Source organism: Saccopteryx bilineata, chromosome 2, assembly GCF_036850765.1.
Source record: "Saccopteryx bilineata isolate mSacBil1 chromosome 2, mSacBil1_pri_phased_curated, whole genome shotgun sequence".
NCBI lineage: Eukaryota > Metazoa > Chordata > Mammalia > Chiroptera > Emballonuridae > Saccopteryx > Saccopteryx bilineata.
The window spans coordinates 379,646,133-379,666,967 of NC_089491.1; the positions used below are offsets into that span (position 1 = coordinate 379,646,133).

The following is a 20,835-nucleotide window of genomic DNA, read 5'->3' on the forward strand; positions in this document are numbered from 1 at the left end:
CCTCTCTCCTCTCTGTCTCTCTCTGTCTCTCCTCTCTAAAAAGGAATAAATAAATAAAAATTAAAAATAAAATAGACACAAATTTTCCATGATCATGAATGAGTGGTGACATCACTAGGTTCTACAGATATTAAAAAGACAGTAAAAATATTAACAACCTTATGCTAATAAATTTGACAATTTAGATGAAATGGACCAATTCCTTGAAAGACACAAAAACAAAACTCATAAAGAAATAAGATTATCTTAATAGGTAAACCACTATAATAACCGAACAGGTAAATAAAACCCCATATATGTAGAGTTAATACATTACACAAATTATCTGGGAAACTCTCACACAGATTTCCTCCCTTTCCTAAAATAAATATTTCTATTCATTTGAGGATTTCACATGATGAGATTCAGGGTGTTACATCCCAGCTGAAATACAACACAAACAACAAAGCCAGATTACATGATGTCCATCTGCCTCTTATTGGTAATACAAGTTTGAAGACCTGGTCTAGGTGTGGTCTCATTCTCCTTTCTGTCTCCCTCTTTTAATAAGAACTCTATAGAGAGACAATTTAAGACTATGCAAATATTCTGCCATCAAAAACTCCACTCTAGGTGGATGAACTGAGCAAAAAAGAAAGAGAGAAAGAGAGAGAGAGAGAGAGAGAGAAAGAGAACTCATGGACACAAATAACAATGGTGGCTACAGTGAGGTGGAAGGGGTGAATGGTCATGGACGGAGACTTGACTTGGGGGAGGTAAACACAGTACAGTGTACAGAGATGTGAAGAAGTGTGCACCTCGAACCTGTGTAATTTTGTTAACCAGTGTCAGCTCAATAAAATCAATTTTAAAAATCCTATTCCAGTTTCTGCATATGATTCTTGCCCAATCTTTATGCTTTTCCAACACCAGAATTTCTTCAGTAAGGAGGATACCTCTTCCTCTTCTTTTTCCTATTTTGGGTACCAACTCATCATTCCTCCTTTTCAGTGCCTTAAAATTAATTGCTGTCCTTAATTATTTAAAAGCTCAATTTGAGCCAAATTAGGCCAGTGGGAGCCCCATCAAGCTGACTCCGGCATCATTCTTTTTTTTTCTTTTAGTAATTTCTTGCTTTCTAATATAATAAGATATTCTAGGCTTATCTTATACCCATTTTCCTATTCCAGCCCTGGAATCAACCATTTCTTTGAAGAGCATTATTTCCTTTCGCTGGCACATGATACTAGAAATAAAGAGCTAGGTGCACCTGTGTTCAAATTTATTTGCACAGATGTGGGCAGTTACATCCATTTTTTTTCAATTTTCTGTTATCAAGTTATTTCCCTCATCATTTCATTTTAGAGAGAAGAGGGAGAGGGAGAGGGAAAGAGAGAGAGGGAGAGAGGGAGAGAAGGAGAGGTGGGGGGGGAGAGAGAGAGAGAGAGAGAGAGAGAATGGAAGAGCAGGAAGCATCAACTCCTATATGTGCCTTGACCAGGCAAGCCCAGCGTTTTGAGCTGGCAACCTCAGCGTTTCAGGTCGCCGCTTTATCCACTGCGCCACCACAGCTCAGGCCCCTCTTGTCATTTCTTATGTTGTGTATTTGTGCTTTTTTTCCCCCTTGATTAAATTAGCTAGTGATATATCTAGATCCTAACTTTTTCTCTAAAGGCCCAGGATCGAATCATCATTTTGATACATAGTTTTTGTTAACTTATTAATTTCTACACGTATCTTTATTATTTCCTTTCTTTTGTTTTGTTTTGTTTTTCCTTTGGCTTAGTTTGTTCTTTTTTATTTCTGAGTTAGAAATTTATGAATTTAAAAAATTTTTGTTATAGTAACCAGATTATGTCCAAGATGGAGTGGCTCATGCTCAGCTACACATCAGCAAACCAAAGTTTACCAAGTTCCAACACTTGGGTCTCTTAGAAAGGGCAGGCTTAGGTCAATTTGTCAGTACTGAGCTGCTCAGCACAAGTTACCTGCCCCAGTTCAAAGATTTCCCTCTGCTCAATTAGGGGAAGTAAACCTGCTTGAACCAATCAGCAAGTGCCCAGTATAACTTCCTTGTTCTGCTCACTTTGTCTATAAAAATCTCTCTTCAGAGCTCCTTTTCTGAGATTGCTGAAAAAGCCAGTAAGATCTTAAAATTTTCTCAATTGAATTTTGTTCTTTAAAAACTGAAACAGGTGTTTAAGACTATAAAAAATTTCCTGTGCTCACTGCTTTTAATTTATTCCCCAGGTGCTGATACGTAGTATTTATTGTTTAGAAACTGTAATTTGTTTGTATTCCGCATTTACCCAAGAGTTTTTTTTTTTTCTTTTCTTTCTTTTTTTTTTTACAGAGACAGAGAGAGTCAGAGAGAGGGAAAGACAGGGATAGACAGACAGGAACGGAGAGAGAGATGAGAAGCATCAATCATTAGTTTTTCATTGTCACACCTTAGTTGTTTGTTCATTGATTGCTCTCTCATATGTGCCTTGACCATGGGCCTTCAGCAGACCGAGTAACCCCTTGCTTGAGCCAGCAATCTTGGGTTCAAGCTGGTGAGCTTTGCTCAAACCAGATGAGCCTGCGCTCAAGCTGGTGACCTCGGGGTCTCGAACCTGGGTCCTCCGCATCCCAGTCTGACGCTCTATCCACTGCGCCACCGCCTGGTCAGGCAATTTCTTTCCTTATTTAAACTGAGGCATAATTTTGAATGTGTATCAAGATGCAGAGCTTTTCTGTCACTGAAGAAAGCCACCCCACGTCCTTTCCCAGCCTACCCCTCATCTTTCCCTGGAAGAGTTCTAGCATCATTGGTTACTGCTGCATATATTTAAGATTTTACATAAATGGGATAAAAATTGTATTGACCCTTTTGTATCTAATTTACTTCTCTCAGCATTTTTGAGATTTATCCATGTTATCGCATGTATAAACGGTTCAGTAATCTTTATTGCTCAGTAATATTGTATTAGTTTGTTTATCCCTTCTCCATCCATATTTGATTATAATGAATAAAGCTGCTATGAACATTGTTACAGTATGTGCTCACTTAACATGGCAATGTTTTTGGAAACTGGGACTTTAAGTGAAACTATGTATAGAAGAACCAATTTTACCACAGGCTAATTGTTACAAACAAGATTTAAATTCCTATGGATTATTTCTGATCACAGAAACATTACTCAACTTCTAAATAAAGACCCCCAAACACTTCTAATATTAAACACTGAAATAAATGTGAGCTATTCATATATTTCTGAAAGGTTATTTTCCAACCCACTTACTGTAGTTCTGGGTCGAGGGTGTCTGGAGTCCATCTTGGCAGCGGCAGTGCACAAGGCGAGAACCAGCCCTCTGCTAGGACTCCCTTCCGTCACAGGGAACTGTCGCACCCACACTCACTCACAACTGGGACAATTCAGACATGCTAATTAACCTAGCGTGAACGTGCAAATTCCACATGGAAAGTGGGCTAAGCAGAGAATCAGTTTTTTTCTTCATCCAAGTTACAACAAAGCAATGTCGAACAAAATGATGTTATTCAAGGGCCTGCTATCTAAAGCTTTCTAACATGATAGGAGGGGTTTCTGGATTTTTTTTTTTTTTTTTTTTTTTTTGTGGCAGAGACACAGAGTCAGAGAGAGGGACAAATAGGGACAGAGAGACAGGAAAGGAGAGAGATGAGAAACATCAATTCTTCATTGCGGTTCCTTAGTTTTCATTGATTGATTTCTCATATGTGCCTTGACGGGGGTGGGTGGGGGTTTACAGCAGACCGAGTGACTCCTTGCTCAAGCCAGGGACCTTGGGCTAAAGCTGGCGACCTCAGGGTCTTGAACCTGGGTCCTCCACATCCAAGTCCGAAGCTCTACCCACTGCGCCACTGCCTGGTCAGGCAGGGGTTTCTGGATTTTAAGGTGGAAGGGCCCTTTTGCTTTTTGTATTCTTGTATGGGCCCTACTGATGTTTTCCCTCCACATGGACAATTTTTGTGAATACAGTATTTGAAAGAGTATATTCTTTATTATGAGCAGGTAGTGATGGATATACCTGCAGATCTACCTTTTTTTTTTTTTTTTAGTGAGACAGAGAAACAGAGAGAGGGACAGAGAGAGAAACATCAATTCTTTGTGTGTCACCTTGGTTATTCATTGATTTTCTTTTTTTTTTTTTTTGGTATTTTTCTGAAGTTGGAAACAGGGAGGCAGTCAGACTGACTCCCGCATGCGCCCGACCGGGATCCACCCGGCACGCCCACCAGGGGGCACTGCTCTGCTGCAACCAGAGCCATCCTCAGCACCCGGGCCAACCTTGCTCCAATGGAACCTTGGCTGCAGAGGGAAGAGAGAGAGAGGAAGAAGAGGGGGAGGGGTGGAGAAGCAGACAGGCACTTCTCCTGTGTGCCCTGGCTGGTAATTGAACCCGGGACTCCTGCACGCCAGGCCGACACTCTACCACTGAGCCAACTGGCCAGGGCCTCATTGATTGCTTTTTCATGTGCCTTGACTGGGACCTGCAGCTGAGCCAAGGACCCCTTGCTCAAGTCAGTGACCCTGTGCTCAAGGCTGGGTCCTCTGTGTCCCAGGCTGAAGCTCTATCCACTAGGCTACCTGGTCAGGCCAGATCTGCCTTATTATGTCATTTAGATTTTACATCCTAATTTTTGTTCACTATACCAATCTTGTTGTGTTAAAGCCTATCTTTAGTGTTTCATTTTACTGTTTGCATTTCTCTGTTTTATACAAGATTATTGCTGTCTTTTTTTAATTATTAAAGATTTTATGTATTGATTTTATGGGGGTTGTGGGGGGAGCAAGAAGTTATCAACTCAATAGTTGCTTCACTTTAGTTGTTCATTGTTTCTCATATGTGCCTTGACCTGAGAAGCCCAGGGTTTGAATCAGCGACCTCGGCGTTCCAGGCTTACACTTTATACCTACTGTACACCACAGGTCAGGCAGATTATTGATGTTTTATTTGGTATATATTTATGGCTATTACCTTTGCTGTAAAGTGTGGTTTTTACCATTATAAATGGTCTTCCTCTGTCTTGTTCAAGGCTTTTTGGTTTTACTTCTCCTTTGCTATAAGCATCACAACTCCTGCTTTCTTATTTCTATCTGCCTAGTATAAATTTGTCCACTCTTTTATTTTTAGCTGTTTCAAACGACTTTTATATGTAATAAAGTTGGGTTTTGATTTTTGAGCTAATTTGAAAAGCTTCTTTAATTGTTTAGACAATTTTCACTGATATGACCAGTATGTCTGATTCCAATTCTGTCACATTATTTTGTTATACTTAATGGGTGCGTTATGTAATATTTACCATGTAATCCTTTTTTCACTTCATGAAAACAACTTTGGTCCTTTAAAAATTCCTTTCAGGCCCTGGCCGGTTGGCTCAGTGGTACAGCGTTGGCCTGGTGTGCAGGAGTCCCGGGTTCGATTCCCGGCCAGGGCACACAGGAGAGGCGCCCATCTGCTTCTCCACCCCTCCCCCTCTCCTTCCACTCTGTCTCTCTCTTCCTGTCCCGCAGCCAAGGTTCCATTGGAGCAAAGCTGGCCTGGGCGCTGAGGATGGCTCCATGGCCTCTGCCTCAGGTGCTAGAATGGCTCTGGTTGCGACAGAGCAACGCTGCCCCAGATGGGCAGAGCATCACCTCCTGGTGGGCACGCCAGTGGATCCCGGTTGGGCGCATGCGGGAGTCTGTCTGACTGCCTCCCCATTTCCAGCTTCAGAAAAAAAATACAAAAAAAAAAAAATTCCTTTCAGTGTTTGGAAGGTAAATATTTTTACCTAGTGATGCTCTGAGGCCCTGGTCAGCAAACTGTGGCTCGTGAGCCACATGTGGCTCTTTGGCTCCTTGAGGGTGGCTCTCCCACAAAATACAACATGCGGGCGCTACCTCAATAAGGAATATACCTACCTATATAGTTTAAGTTTAAAAAGTTTGGCTCTCAAAAGAAATTTCAATCGTTGTACTGTTGATATTTGGCTCTGCTGACTAATGAGTTTACTAACCATTGCAGTAGTCTGAGGCATACCTTGGAGATACTGCAGTTGGTTCCCGACCACCATAATAAAGCAAATATTGCAATAAAGTCACACACATTTTTTGGTTTCCCAGTGTAAGTTTTGTATTATACTGTAGTCTACTACGTGAACAATAACATTATGTCTAAAAACACAAAGTACATACCTTAACTAAAAATACTTGACTGTTGTCTGACCAGGTGGTAGTACAGTGGATAGAGCATTGGCCTGGGACACTGAGGACCCAGGTTCAAAACCCTGAGGTCGTCGCCTTGAGTGTGGGATCATAGACATGACCCCATGGTCGCTGGCTTGAGCCCAAAGGTTGCTTGAACCCCCAGTCAAGATACATGAGAAAGCAATCAATGAACCACCAAAGTGCCACAACTACAGGTTGATGCTTCTCATCTGTCTCCCTTCCTGTCTTTCGCTAAATAAAACAAAACTTTATTGCTAAAAAATGCTACCACTTGAGCTTCAGTGACTCGTAATTGGTGGGCCTTCTCAACTTTGATGGCTGCTGACAGATCAGGGTGGAGGTTCCTGAGGGGCGGGGTGTCTGTGGTGATTTCTTATTCTGAGACAAGGATGAAGTCTGCCACATCCATTAACTTCCTTCCATGAACATTCCCTGTAGTGTGTGATGCTGTTTAATAGCATTTTACCCACAGAACTCTGAAAATTAAAGTCATTCCTTTCAAACCCTACTGCTGCTTTATCAATTAAGTTTATGTAATATTCCAAATCCTTTGCTGTCATTTCAAGTCTTCACAGCATCCTCACCAGGAGATTTCATCTCAAGAAACAACTCTTTCATCCAGAAGCAGCATCTCCTCCCCTGTTCAAGTGTATCATGAGACTGCAGCAATTCAGTCTAATCTTTAGGCTCCATTTCTAATTCTACTCCTGTTAATGCTGATTTTTTTTAATCTCTTCCCACGAGATGTAAATTGTTTATAACTGCATCTGGATTGGTGAATCCTTTCCAGGTTTTCAACTTACGTTGCCCAGATCCACCCTAGGGATCGCTACAGCCTAATAAAATGTCTTCTTAAATAAGACTTAAAAGTCAAAATAACTCTTTGATCCATGGGCTAAAGGAAGGATGTTATATTAGCAGGCATGAAAACATAATCTTAATGTTTCCATCAGAGTTGTGTGACCAGGTGTACTGTTAATGAACAGTAATATTTTGCAAAGAATCTTTTTCCTGAGCTGTAGGTCTCAACAGTATGTTTAAAATATTCAGTAAACCTTGTTGTAAACCAAAGTGCTGTCATGGAGGCTTTGCTATTCCATTTATAGAGCACACAGGCAAAATAGTTTCAGCATAATTCTTAAGAGCTCTAGGATTTTAGAATGGTAAATAATCACTGGCTTCAACTTACACCAGCTGCATTAGCCCCTAACCAGAGAGTCTGCCTGTCCTTTGAAGTCATACATTTCATTTTCCTCTCCACCTGCGTAAGTCCATGATGGCATTCTTCTTCCAACATAAGGCTGTTTCATCTACATTGAGAATCTGTTCTTTAGTCTGGCCTTCTGTATTAATTACCATAGCCAGATCTTCTGCATAGCTTGCTGCAGCCGTCCGCACTTAGCTGTTTCATCTTGTACTCTTTTAATTTTATTTATTTATTTTATTTATTCATTTTAGAAAGGAGAGAGAGAGGGAGAGAAGAGAGAGACAGAGGGAGAGAAGGGGGAGGAGCAGGAAGCATCAACTCCCATATGTGCCTTGACCAGGCAAGCCCAGGGTTTTGAACCGGCGACCTCAGCATTTCCAGGTCGACGCTTTATCCACTGCGCCACCACAGGTCAGGCTCATCTTGTACTCTTTTATGTTGTGGAGACGGCTTCCTTCTTTAAACCTCCTGAACCCACCGCTGCTAGCTTCAAACTTCTTCTGCAGCTTCCTCACCACTCAGCCTTCAGGGGTGGGAAGAGAATTAGGGCCTTGCTCTGGATTAGGCTTTGGCTTACAGATACGTTGTGGTTGTTTTGATCTCCTATCCAGATCATTAAAATTTCTTCATTAACAGCAAGAAGGCTATTTTACTTTCATATCATTCATGTGTTCACTGAATAGCACTTTTAATATAAAGATTTTTCCTTTGCATTCACAACTTGGCCATATAGCATAAGAGACCTAGCTTTCAACATATCCTTCTGAGTAAGCTTAATCATTTCTAGCTTTTGATGTAAGTGAAAAATGTGCATCTCTTCCTTTCACTTGAACAGAGACCATCGCAGGGTTATTTTTAAAAAATTTTTTATTTATTCATTTTAGAGAGGATGGGGGGGGATAGAGATAGATAGAGAGAGAGAGAGAGGGAGAGAGAGAGAGAGAGAGAAAGGGGAGGAGCAGGAAGCATCAACTCCCATATCTGCCTTGACCAGGCAAGCCAGGGTTTTGAACTGGCAACCTCAGTGTTTCCAGGTTGACGTTTTATCCATTGCACCACCACAGGTCAGGCCATTGCAGGGTTATTAACTGGCCAAATTTCAATATCGTTATGTCTTAAGGCAGAGGTACCCAAACTTTTTACACAGGGGGCCAGTTCACTGTCCCTCAGACCGTTGGGAGGGCCGCCACATACAGTGCTGCTCTCACTGACCACCAATAAAAGAGGTGCCCCTTCCGGGAATGCGGCGGGGGGCCGGATAAACGGCCTCAGGGGGCCACATGCAGCCTGTGGGCCGTAGTTTGGGGACGCCTGTCTTAAGGAATAGGTAGGCGAGGAATGGCTGGTCAGTGGATAGAGGGTCGAACTGGGACATGGAGGACCCAGGTTTGACACCTTGAGGTCACCAACTTGAGCAAGGGGTCTCTTGGTCTGAAGCCCCCGATCAAAGCATATATGAGAAATCAATCAATGAGAAACTAAGGTGCCACAACGAAGAACTGATGCTTCTGATCTCTCTCCCTTCCTGTCTGTCTATGTCTCTGTCACACAAAAAAAATTTGTTGTCTTACATGGGCATGATTCCTAGCACCCCAAAACAATTACAATGATAATAATATCAACGATCACTGATCACAAATCACCACAACAGATATAATAATGAAAACGTTTGAAATATTTTGAGAATGACCAAATATGACATAAAAGACATGAGATGAGCAAATGCTGTTGGAAAAATGGTGCCAATAAGCTTGCTCAGTGCAGGGTTGCCGTAAACCTTCAGTTTTAAAAATTGCAACATCCATGAAGTACAACAAAGCAAAGTGCAGTAAAACAAGGTATGCCTGTATCTTTTTTTTTTTTTAATAAAAAGCATCAATCATCAGTTTTTCATTGTGAGACTTTAGTTGTTCATTGATTGCTTTCTCTTGCCAATTTATTTTATTCTGGTAGTAGTTCTAGTAGGTGTAAAGTGGGGCAGGAACAGGAAGTATCAACTCATAGTAGTTGCTTCTTGTATGCACCCTGACCAGGCAAGCCCCAGGTATCGAACCAGCAACCTCAGCGTTCCAGGTCAACGCTCTATCCATTGCGCCACCACAGGTCAGACTGCTTTCTCATATGTGCCTTGACCACGGGCCTTCAGCAGATCGAGTAACCCCTTGCTTGAGCCAGTGACCCTGGGTCCAAGCTGGTGAGTTGTTTTATTTTTTCTCAAGCCAGATGAGCCCGTGCTCAAGCTGGCGACCTCGGGGTCTCGAACCTGGGTCCTTCCGCATCCCAGTCCGATGCTCTATCCACTGCGCTGCCGCCTGGTCAGGCTGTATGCCTGTATCTTTTGCAGGACAGCAAGGATCTTTTGGTTATCTAAACTTTCTGGTCTTTCACTTTGATGATATCTTCTAAATCACTCCTAATAGCTAAACTATACTCATTGTTATTCTAGATTTTCCTTTTCCTTCCCTTTCCCGTCAGCTAATTTTTTTAGCTACATTCTTTGTCTGTCAGAACAAGTGGTATGTAGGTACTATTCTTCTCTCTACATTCCTATTCTTTAATCTTAGCTCAGAAAGACAAGTGAAACATTTTTTTCTTGCTGCATCCACTGTGAGGATAAAGACCATTCTCAGTAGACTGTCGACATTCCAGAAAATGTCGGCATCGCCCGGCAGCGATGTACAGATCTGTAGAAGGCCCCAGAGGCACCCCATGCGGGACTTCCATCGTATCAGTGAGGGACTCCGTCTCCTCGGAAAGAAGGAGAGGCTCCAGGTTGACAAATGGTGGGGAAATAGAAACGAAGGCTGCACCATCTGCATTCCCGTACAGACCATGATCAAGGGTGTTACCTTGGGCTTCCATTACAAGATAGTGATGTATGCTTCCTTTCCCAACAATGTCGTTATTCAGAAGAATGGTTCTCTTGTTGAAATCAGAAATTCCTTGGGTGAAAAATACATTGGCAAGGTTCAGATGAGAGATGTTGCTAGTTCAGTATCTTGAGCGCAGAAAGATGAGTTAATTCTTGAAGGAGATGACACTGAACGTGCAACAAATTCAGCTTTGATTTAGTAAGCCACAAGTTAATAAGAATATCAGAAGAATTTTGGATGGTTTTTGAAAAAGGAACAGTTCAACAGGCTGATGAATAAAATCTAAGTTGTCCAGCTCTAGAAACGGCATGATGCCAGTTATGTCCTCAGACTTACTTGTGATTTAATTCTTAGAGAGAGGGACAGACAGAAGACATACAGGGAGAGATGAGAAGCATCAACTGATCGTTGTGGCACCTCACTTGCTCATTGACTGCTTTCTCACCTGTGCTTCAACCAGGCCTCCAACCAAGCCAGCGACCTTTGGGTTCAAGCCAGCGACTATGATGTTATATGCGTATGAGTCCATGCTCAATTTGGCGAGCTTGAGCTCAAGCTGGCGACCTCTGGGTTTTGAACCTGGGTCCGCAGCATCCCAGGCTCATGCTCTATCCATTGTGCTACTGCCTGGTCAGGCGATTCCGTTTTTTTCTTACAGCAGTTCTGCACTGATGAGGTCCACTCTTTTCCCTTTCTATTCATTTTATGTTCCGAGTTCTCAGTTCATGAATACATCTTAAGTATACATTCTTTCTTTTCCTGGAGCAGCATTAATTTTTTCCCTTCTTCACCGCTATTTCCCAAGTCTCCCTATCCTCACTCCACATCTATGAAGCAATGTTTATAATTAGGGCTACTGATGCTCGTAGTTCACTCTCAAGCTCTTCTCTGTGGTTAAGAGCTGAGATCTATCAAATTTCAAACCTACATTCAATATTTTGGAACTTAGTGTTGGAATTTTCTCTTTTGGAAGTGCTAATTTGTGCTTCTAAGTCTTCCATGCCCCTAAACTCTTTCAGCGAGCCTGCTAACTGTTCCCACTTCCATTCTTCCCATCCACAGGAACAAGCAGCAGGCTCTTAGAATCTGACTTACTTCTCTACTTATAGGTAACTTGAAGGTTGTACCAACCTGTTCCTTAACAACGCGGAAGGCATGGTTAGTTTGTGATTTATATGTGCTCTTTGTTGGTATTATAGCTTTATAGGAAGATGGGTGGGAAAACTGGTTCAAGCTAGACCCAGAAGTCTATACATGCATATTTAATTAGCACATAGGAATATATTATCTGAGAAATACTGCCTTTGTCACTTTCTGAATCAATTTGCCTGTCATCACATTCACTTTCTTGCTCATCTACCCGCTTTCCAGAGTAAGTTTTCCTTCTTTTCATCTAATTTGGTTCAGAAACACAGTTTGTCCTACACGAGCTTATTTGTAAATTCCTTAATAACCTCTTGTAGGATTATTTTTGCTAGTGATTTGTAAAAGGTTTCATAATTATTAACATAATTGATATTTGTAGGACACTTAGTACGTGTTAGCCACTGTCTAAGCCAGGGGTCTGCAAACTACGCCCGGCCCGCAGGCCGCATGCTGTCCCGAGGCCATTTATCTGCCCCCCCCCCCCCCCGCACTTCCGGAAGGGGCACCTCTTTCATTGGTTGTGAGAGGAGCATAGTTCCCACTGAAATACTGGTCAGGTTATTGATTTAAGTTTACTTGTTCTTTATTTTAAATATTATATTTGTTCCCATTTTGTTTTTTACTTTAAAATAAGATATGTGCAGTGTGCATAGGGATTTGTTCATAGTTTTTTTTATAGTTCGGCCCTCCAACGGTCTGAGGACAGTGAACTGGCCCCCTGTGTAAAAAGTTTGGGGACCCCTAGTCTAAGCACTTAGTGTGTAGTGATGTATTCATCCTTACAGGTATTATTATTCCCATTTTACAGATGAGGAAGCAGTGGCTCAAATACACTAAGCAACTTGCCCCAGGTCATGCAGCTAAAATGAATACTAGTAGTGTGAATCAAGGGAATAATCTTAAATCTGTGTTAAATTTTAGCCGCTTTTCTCCTTTTTCTTTTATTTATTTATTTATTTATTTATTTTAATTTTTATTTTATATATTCATTTTAGAGAGGAGAGAGAGAGGGAGAGAGAGACAGAGACGGGGGGAGGAGCTGGAAGCATCAACTCCCGTATGTGCCTTGACCAGGCAAGCCCAGGGTTTCGAACCGGCGACCTTAGCATTTCCAGGTCGACGCTTTATCCACTGCGCCACCACAGGTCAGGCCCTTTTTCTTAATTATGGTTCTGTTAGCAACTTCTGCAAGCTTAGAAAACAAGGATCAAATAAAACTGTTCCAGGTAATGAGCCTTTTGAACCCTTCGCTTTTCAAAAGAAAACTGAAAAATTATGTTAGGTGATTAGGACGTTGAATGCACAGTGGTGGGATGACGGCAGGTGGGCATATATGACTCTTCATCCATCACAGAGGAAGTTGAAAGAGAGCATCTAAAATTCACGTGCCGAGTAATACAAACCCAATATGTACAATACTGAGAATAATGGAGACTAGGTAAAAAAGCTAAAAGAACTAAATGTAGTCATCTCTTGAGAGCTAAAGTGGAAAGAGAAAAGGATACTTTTTTGGGCAGTACTTTTATATTGTTTAACTCTGTACTATCAAATACATGTCTTTTAAAAAAGCAAAAGTTAATTTTTATAAAGTATAACCTACTTTTTAAAAATTTATTAAACCGATAAAAATGGAGACATTGATGATTTCTGGCACTGGCAAATTTACATAGGAAAGCAAATTTATGCCATCTTTTGAAATGCAATTTGACATTACTGATGAAAACTTATATATATATATAAAAGAGTATGCCTTTTGACCAGCTAATTCTACTTTTAGAGATCTGTCCTTCAGAGATACTCACAGGACACAAGAATCTGTGTGGAAGGGTTTCTTGCAGCAATAATGTAACAGGGAAAAATAGGAGACAATGTAACCATCAGTAGGAGAATGATTAGCAATAAGTAAAATACTGAGTGAAAAGTGTAAATGGTAAAATACGAATATTATGACTCACTTTTTATTAAAAACAAACATGCAGGTATAAACACAGACTGAAATATCTGTTTTTGTTTATATATGCATTTAGAAAGATCCTAGAAGGAATAGCTAAACCCTTAACAGGGCGAAGATGGATGGTGGAATAATTTAAACTTCATATTTTTCATTTTCTTTTTTTTAAACAGCAAATATGTAATACTTCTGTAATGAAAAGTAAAACAAAAGGAGACTTTTACAGTGGCACAATATTATAGTCACAAATCAGCAGAATTTTGTTTCCCTAATATAACTGTCACTCTAATGAACCTTTCTCCCTACAAAATCTACAAAGTAAAAAGTACAGCTGTTACCTTGTTGGTATAATCAACCTAAAGTTCCCCTGGAAGCATATAAACACTTACAGGAGAAATTTTCCAGAAAATACTTGAGATTCTCAACGCAAACATACATATATATAAATATGCAACCAAGAAATAATAGTATATTTTGATGCAAATAAATTCATCAAAAGTTAACTCTCCATTTTGCAAATCAATAGGGTGGCCCATATAAATATAAAAAACTTCAGTTTTATTTTTAGTTGAGGAATGTAAGTTTTCTAAATCTTTAAATCTGAAAGTTTTATGTGTGAACTTACAAAATTCAAAGTAAAAATAGGTACGTATGATGACCGAACTCAGTAGGCGCTGAAGAGCTATTTAGCTTTCACTGGTCTCTCTCTCATTCCACCACAGGATGAAAAACAGTCTAGCATAGTACTACAATTCACTGGCCTACACAGATATGCCTTCATTCTTTCTAAGTTTACTATTAAAAGGAAAATTAATGGTAAGGATTTTGGATTACTGGGTTATTGTTTCCCATAAATTCAAACTAAAAGAAAGAATAAACTTAGGTCAATGATACAGTCATAAGAAAATGGAAAACAATAATATCCTAAATAATCCATCTATAGAAACTGAAAAGTACCCTGAGAATGACAGGAGAGATGAATATAATATGTAACTATATTCTCAGACTTAAAGTAACAGTGAGCAAAAACCCGCACTATTCTTGATTTGTAAGAAATACAAATTTCTACTTCTTTGGGTTCTGCTTCTACCACTTATTCCTCTGGATATAACTATTACTTGGGTTTCAAGTTTCCTTCTCTTCCAAGTAAGGAAAACACCACTTACCACGCAGGAAGGATGTATGATAAAATAAATAAGTCACATGAATGGGCTTTCAGTTCTTCAGAAGAAAGCTATGAATCCTTAAGTATGAACCTGAAAAGCTATTAAAAAGAAGATGGCCATGTCAAAACTGAGTCTGAAACACAGTCGCCTACAGGGTCTTTAAGCTTATTATTAGCAATCAATTCTACCAAATAACTGAATTCATACTAAAAGCTGCAGTGCAAATGTAGTTTGAGCAATCAAATGATATGACTTATTAATATGTTAATTTTGAGAAAGCAAGTTAAACAGGTTATTCAGCATCATGCTGATTTGATACAATCTAACAATATTAATGTAAAATGATATTCTCTTGGTTTTTTTCTTAGTGTGTGTGTGTGTGTGAAAGAGAGAGAGAGCATGCGCACGAGGGGGGGAGGGAGAGATAGGGCGGGCCCTCAATCTGAGCTAGTGACCCCTTGCTCAAGTTAGCAACCTTCGACTCAAGCCATTAACCTTAGGCTCAAGCCAGCAACCTTGGGTTTTAAGCCAGTGACCTCTGAGTTCATGCCAGCGACCATGGGGTCATGTCTATGACCCTGTACTCAAGCTGGTGACCTCGGGATTTCAAACCTGGGTCCTCAAAGAGTCCCAGGTCAACGCTCTATCACTGTGCCACCATCTGGTCAGGTAGTGTTATATTTTTTAAAATCTTCTTTTAGTTTTTATTTATTGACTTTAGCGGGGGAGAGGAGTGGGAAGCATTAACTCAATAGTTGCTTCTGCCCTGGCTGGTTGGTTCAGCGGTAGAGCGTAGGTCTGGCGTGCGGGGGACCCGGGTTCGATTCCTGGCCAGGGCACATAGGAGAAGCGCCCATTTGCTTCTCCACCCCCCCCCCCTTCCTCTCTGCCTCTCTCTTCCCCTCCCGCAGCCAAGGCTCCATTGGAGCAAAGATGGCCCGGGAGCTGGGGATGGCTCCTTGACTGCTGCCTCAGGCGCTAGAGTGGTTCTAGTCGGGGCAGAGCGACCCCCCCCCCCCCCCGGAGGAGCAGAGCATCGCCCCCTGGTGGGCGTGCATGGTGGATCCCGGTCGGGCGCATGCGGGAGTCTGTCTGACTGTCTCTCCCCGTTTCCAGCTTCAGAAAAATACAAAAAAAAAAAAAAAAAAAAAAAAAAAAGTTGCTTCTTGTATGTGCCCTGACCGGTCAAGCCTGGGGTTTTGAACCAATGACCTCAGCATTCTAGGTTGACCCTTTATCTACTGTGCCATCACAGGTCAGATCCTCTTGGCTTTAGCTTTTAAAACTATACTTGGAGCTAGTTGCTCAGAAGATATAAAAATCACTAAACAGTAATAACTATGGAGTTTTAATAATAAAACAAAATAGGGCTAAACACCTATGTGTAAACAGGGGGTTATTTCTCTGGTGTATAAAATAATCTGACACTAGCTAACTAAAGTTTTGAAGTCTCAAAGTAATAGGTGGTATTATCTAATATATATTTTTTTATTCTTTAAAAATTTTTTTTTATTAATTTTAATTTATTGTGTTTACATGGGTTCAAGTGTCCACTGAATATAACTCCCTCACCTCCCACCCGTCTCGGGTATTATCTAATATTTTTTGAGCAATCTACACAAATCATTATGCCAAGCACCAGAAATACATAAAGTGTTAGGTTTAACGTGCCCTATGACGAGACTGTAAACAATGGCCAAAGAGTAGTGAGGGCAAATTACTATACTAATTAAGGATTATTGTATACAACCAGTTCTGTAAGAATGAAGCAGGAATGGAAATATAGTCACTGGTCCAAAGCCCCGTGCTTGCCCATTCTAAACACATATGGGAGAGTTGATGCTTCTCACTCCTCCCCTGCCCTTTTCTCTACAAAACCAATAAATAAAATCCTAACCCCCCCCCCCCCCCAAAATCAATAGTAATTTTGGACAGTTAAGAATATCCTGGTGTTAGAAGGCAGATCTTGGCTTGTGTTAACTGCTTTAAGTCCTTTCTCTTCTATTGTGTTGATGTTTTTACCTTTCTTGTATCTGAAATCCTGAAACTAATGACACATTTCATTTGGCTTACCTTAAAATTATAAACGTGAAATGGTTAAATCGTATTTAGCAAATATTTTAAAGTTGAGAAAATTGAGAAACAAGGAGGAACCAAAAGAACAGTGACTTGTCTAATTTTAGAATGTGGCCACCGAGCGCTTGTGGTTTATAGTAATTTAGTGGTTTAGTATTTATGCCTTAATACTTGTGTTCACTTCTAAGCTATGGTTTTACCTTTTGACCACTATGTCATGTTTTAAAACAATTTACATTGTGTTAGCTTTCAATGTAACTGAGGAACAAGAAGCACCTGAATACCTAGGAAGGTTCAGATACCAATTAGGCTAACATATAGCCAGCCATAAAAAACACAGCAATGTCTTCTTTAAAATAAAACCAGTTGTTCCTGTCTAGTACGTTTATAATGCAAATGTCTCCAAAGTCAGTCAACTTATGTCATGACAGTTCATGTTTAAAGCAAGCAGGAAATAACTTGGAGTTCCATGTTACAGTATTTAATACTTTAAAGACAGAATTATATAGCTCTATTAATTCTTTTCAGTACCCAGCATTCATTGCCATGCTAAATTCCAGTGACTAAATTTAGAGGAAATACTATATGTCAAAGTTTGTATAAAAATAAAAATTAAATGGTTAAAAAACATGACCCAAATAAGATACTTATGAACCAATACTCATTTAAGACAGTTCTTGCTATAATTTGCAAGGCATCCAGAAGCCTGGAATGGGGTTCTATATAAATAGAAGCAATTTGTTATTCTGAGGAGGTGGTGCAAAAAGACAGCTATTTTCTTCCTAAACACTCTTTGGTGTTGAGGTAAACAAGTGAAACACACACACAGAATTTAAGCACAGGAGAGCAGAGCAACAACAGTCTTCTAAGTCATAAAGTGGGGAGAGAAAAAATGTTGCTGTTCTAAGACTTTTAAACCAGGTTTATTACTTCTACATTTTATCTGCTGTCTTGACTCCCACTTCACTATATTAGGAAGAGGAAATCATGTGCTCCCCCCCTAGATTCTCATGCCAACAGAACTTTTAGTGGCAGTATAGCTAACCAAATGGAAGAGAACATTAGAAAAACGCTAAGTGATAGACAACAGTAGAAACTGAACTATCTCAACTACCACATGCTAAAGACTGATGCATATTAATGTAAGTAGCATGAAAAATACTGCAAACTCTAAGCAAATATTAAAGTGTTGCAAAAGCTTCAAATCTCATAAAAGAGTTGAGAAAAAAAGAGAAAGAAATGAAAGCAATGTGTAGGAGGAGACGAAAGGGCTCTTTTGATCACCCCTCTACCAGGAGATGCTTCTAACAGCTTCAGTTCTATCCCCAAGAGGCAATTTTAGACATCCTTAGGGAAAGTGATTTAGACAACAAGCAAAGGTGTTTTGAAACAGGAAAAACGACAGTGATGATGCTTAAATTTCTAACTTCAAAAAGATGCCCCAGCTAGAGAAAACAGCCAAACTCCCCAGGCCTTAATTCCCAAGCTCCCTGTAGAAACATATCAACCATTCTCTGACATATAAACCAGCACCTTTGAAACTGACCCGGCAAAGTTTTCTGCTGGCCCTCACTCTCTCTCAAACCCTCCTCCCTGCACTTCCCTGTTGTTCTTTCCTGGCACACAAAATATAGGCCAATGAGCGGTGGGTGGGTGAGGAGGATGTGGGAGAAAATTTGAGAAGTAAAAGACAGCAACTGAATACGGACATGAATGAGACTCCAGGGTCCGTTAAGGGTAGGCAAATAATCAGAACTACTGAAAAACGGAACGGGCTTTCCTGGGTAGCAGGGACTGCTCAGTGTCTGCAGGGGTTTAAGCAGAGGCCAGACTACCTACCACTTGTCAGAGAGGCTGCAGAGGGGACGGCTGCTTTGGGTGACCTCTAACGTCTCTTCCGACTCTGAAACGTTAGGATTTTTATTTCACAAAAGAGAATGCAACGGTCATAGAAGCCCACCCATTTAAAAACCCTTCCAAACTAAGGCGGCCTAGACGGCTGCTTCTTCAACACCACTCCCACCTCTCCCTCCCACACGTGCCCACCCCGCCCCCTTTCAATATTTCCACCTCCACGTGCGAAATGCCTCGCGGCACTGGCCCCAAAGCGGCTGGGCGCCTTCCCGGGCAGAGCACCACAGCTCTGCCCCCCAACCCCAGGGGGAAAGGAGGACCCCACTCTTCCAACCCGGCCGGCTGAAAAAGTAAGTCTCAGATCCAGCTTCGCCCCCCAAACCGCCCAGCCAGAACTGAAGGGGGAGGGGCGGGACGAAGAAAAACTTTCTTCCCAATTTCTCCTTCCCAAGAGCATCTGTAGAGTGTAGAGATAAACCTGATGGGTCCGGGACTGAGCGGGTTGGGGGAAGGGAGCCCCCATCGTTTAACGGCCGGTAGGGGGAGGGGAGCTCCGGAGGCTGAGGGGGCGTGGGATGGAGAAGCAGGCCCGGGAGCGGGGTCAAGGAGCGGCAGGGGCTCCTGGGGTCGGGGAGCTGCAGGCGTCCCCCCCACCTGGCACACAAAGCGGCTGCCGCGCTCGGCTCTCACCAGATCCTTTGTGTTTTCCATCAGGGCCTCATGGGTAGGGGTTGTCCGTGCTCCCCGGACCTGCGGCGCCCCCTCCCCGAGCTGGGGGCAGGCGCCTCTCCCCGGGGCTACGGCGACTACAGGGGTGCCCCGGCTGGGCCCAGACCGGCGGCGGCTGCGGCAGCCCCCGGATTTCCCCCCTTTAACTAGGGTGGCCCCAGGATATCAACAACATTAGCATAGCCCTCCCTCCCCAGCGCGCCTGCGCCGTGACCCGCGCCCCGATTGGCCCACTTCCCTACATACCCTCCTTGCTCTCTTCCAGCGTGGGACCCTCTGCAGGCTCCGTACTCCAAGGACCGTACTAAGACGAGAGGGGTGGAAAATGTAACTGGGTTCGTGTTGAGTAGCTAAAAAGCCAGGAGGAATAGTAAAACTTTCATTCAGTCACTTCAGTTTATACTCCAGCTTTCTTGTGCTCTTTTCAATCAGTGGCAGCTGCTAAGTTGTGTTGGAAAAAATTTTCCACTCCAGACACGCCGCCTCCCCCTCCACCCGGAAAGATTGGTCCTCCCCGAGAAACTCCCATACGGGGAGGGGCTCGTGAGGAGAGTGGGCGTTACGTAGGGCGAGAGACCTGGTCACGTGTTAGTAGGCTGCGCAGGCTCTTTCCGGCCTCCGGGGGCCTTAGCCAGAGCGGAGAGCTCCGTGCCTCGGCGCACGCGCAGTGGGGCTCCACGTGAGCGCCTGCGTTTTTTCTGAAACCCAGCGATGCCGCCGGAACGGAGGAGCCGAACGAGACCGGACCGGAGAACCAGAGCGAGGCCAAACCAGAAGACCCGAATGAAGCCGGACCGGAAAGCCGGAGCGGGGCCGGGCGGGCCGCCCCGAAAGGCTGCTTATTCATCCCAGCGGAGACCGCCGGCCCGGCCGGGAGCAGCGGCCGCCGCGATCGCAGTCGCGGCGGAGGAGGAGAGACGGCTTAGGCAGCGGAACCGGCTGGCGCTGGAGGAGGACAAGCCCGCAGTGGAGCGCTGCCTGGAGGAGCTGGTCTTCGGCGACGTCGAAGACAACGAGGACGCGCTGCTGCGGCGTCTGCGAGGCCCGCGGGTGAGGGAGGCCGCGGCGCGCGGTGCGCGGGCCGGGCGCGATCGGGCGGGGCGTGCGGAAGGCGGCGACCCGGGGGCGGAGCCTGGGCGACCCGGGGCCCCCGGGAGCACCCAGGTGGGAGGGAGCCGGAGAACGCGGGCGCCGAGGGGCCAGGCGGAAGGTCTCCGGAGGGCGGGGACCGCGCCTTTCCCCGCCCCTGGGAGCTGCTGCTCCGGGTGTTGAGCAGGCGCTCGATGTGGATTTGTTGAGCTGCGGTCATGAGCATCTTTCGTGGCTCAGCCTCGCTGTGCTCAGACTCAAGTGTTTTTTGATCGCCTGCGTGATCAGGAGTTCCACTTCGTTTGTGGAATCCGAATTCGTGGGCACGGCCTGGGGATAGAACTGCGTGTTAACAGTAGCTTGTCTGAATGGTTGACTCGCAAACTTTTGAGAATGACCACGAGTTCATCTGTGCGACAAATATTTTTGAGCCTGTTGAGTGCCAAATATTCGTCCTGACAATGAGAAAAAAGAAAAAAACCAGCCCTGCGTGATGACAGTTTTTGCGTACTTTAAAAAACCATCGCTTTAT

At 43.0% G+C, this 20,835-nt stretch overlaps 2 protein-coding genes across 8 annotated transcripts in view; one reads left to right on the top strand and one right to left on the bottom strand.

The window, feature by feature from the left end:
• The window catches only part of MBTD1 (mbt domain containing 1), a 66,619-nt gene extending 47,018 nt beyond the window's left edge, over window positions 1–19,601 (bottom strand). For 2 of the 6 annotated variants that reach the window (XM_066263987.1, XM_066263982.1), the window contains exons 1-3: window positions 19,176–19,427; window positions 18,471–18,534; window positions 14,556–14,653 (exon numbers count right to left, since the gene is read on the bottom strand). The gene's annotated coding sequence lies outside the window, so the exon portion shown is untranslated. Of the gene's footprint in view, window positions 1–14,555; window positions 14,654–18,470; window positions 18,535–19,175; window positions 19,428–19,460 lie in introns of those variants that run through there. The other 4 variants (XM_066263984.1, XM_066263985.1, XM_066263983.1 and 1 more) reach the window with 4 other exon arrangements.
• A 313-nt stretch (window positions 19,602–19,914) lies between these two features.
• The window catches only part of UTP18 (UTP18 small subunit processome component), a 35,037-nt gene continuing 34,116 nt past the window's right edge, over window positions 19,915–20,835 (top strand). For both annotated transcript variants that reach the window (XM_066263988.1, XM_066263989.1), the window contains exon 1: window positions 19,915–20,264. In XM_066263988.1, coding sequence (XP_066120085.1) covers window positions 19,926–20,264 — 339 coding nt within the window. In that variant the 5' untranslated portion in view covers window positions 19,915–19,925. The remainder of the gene's footprint in view (window positions 20,265–20,835) is intronic.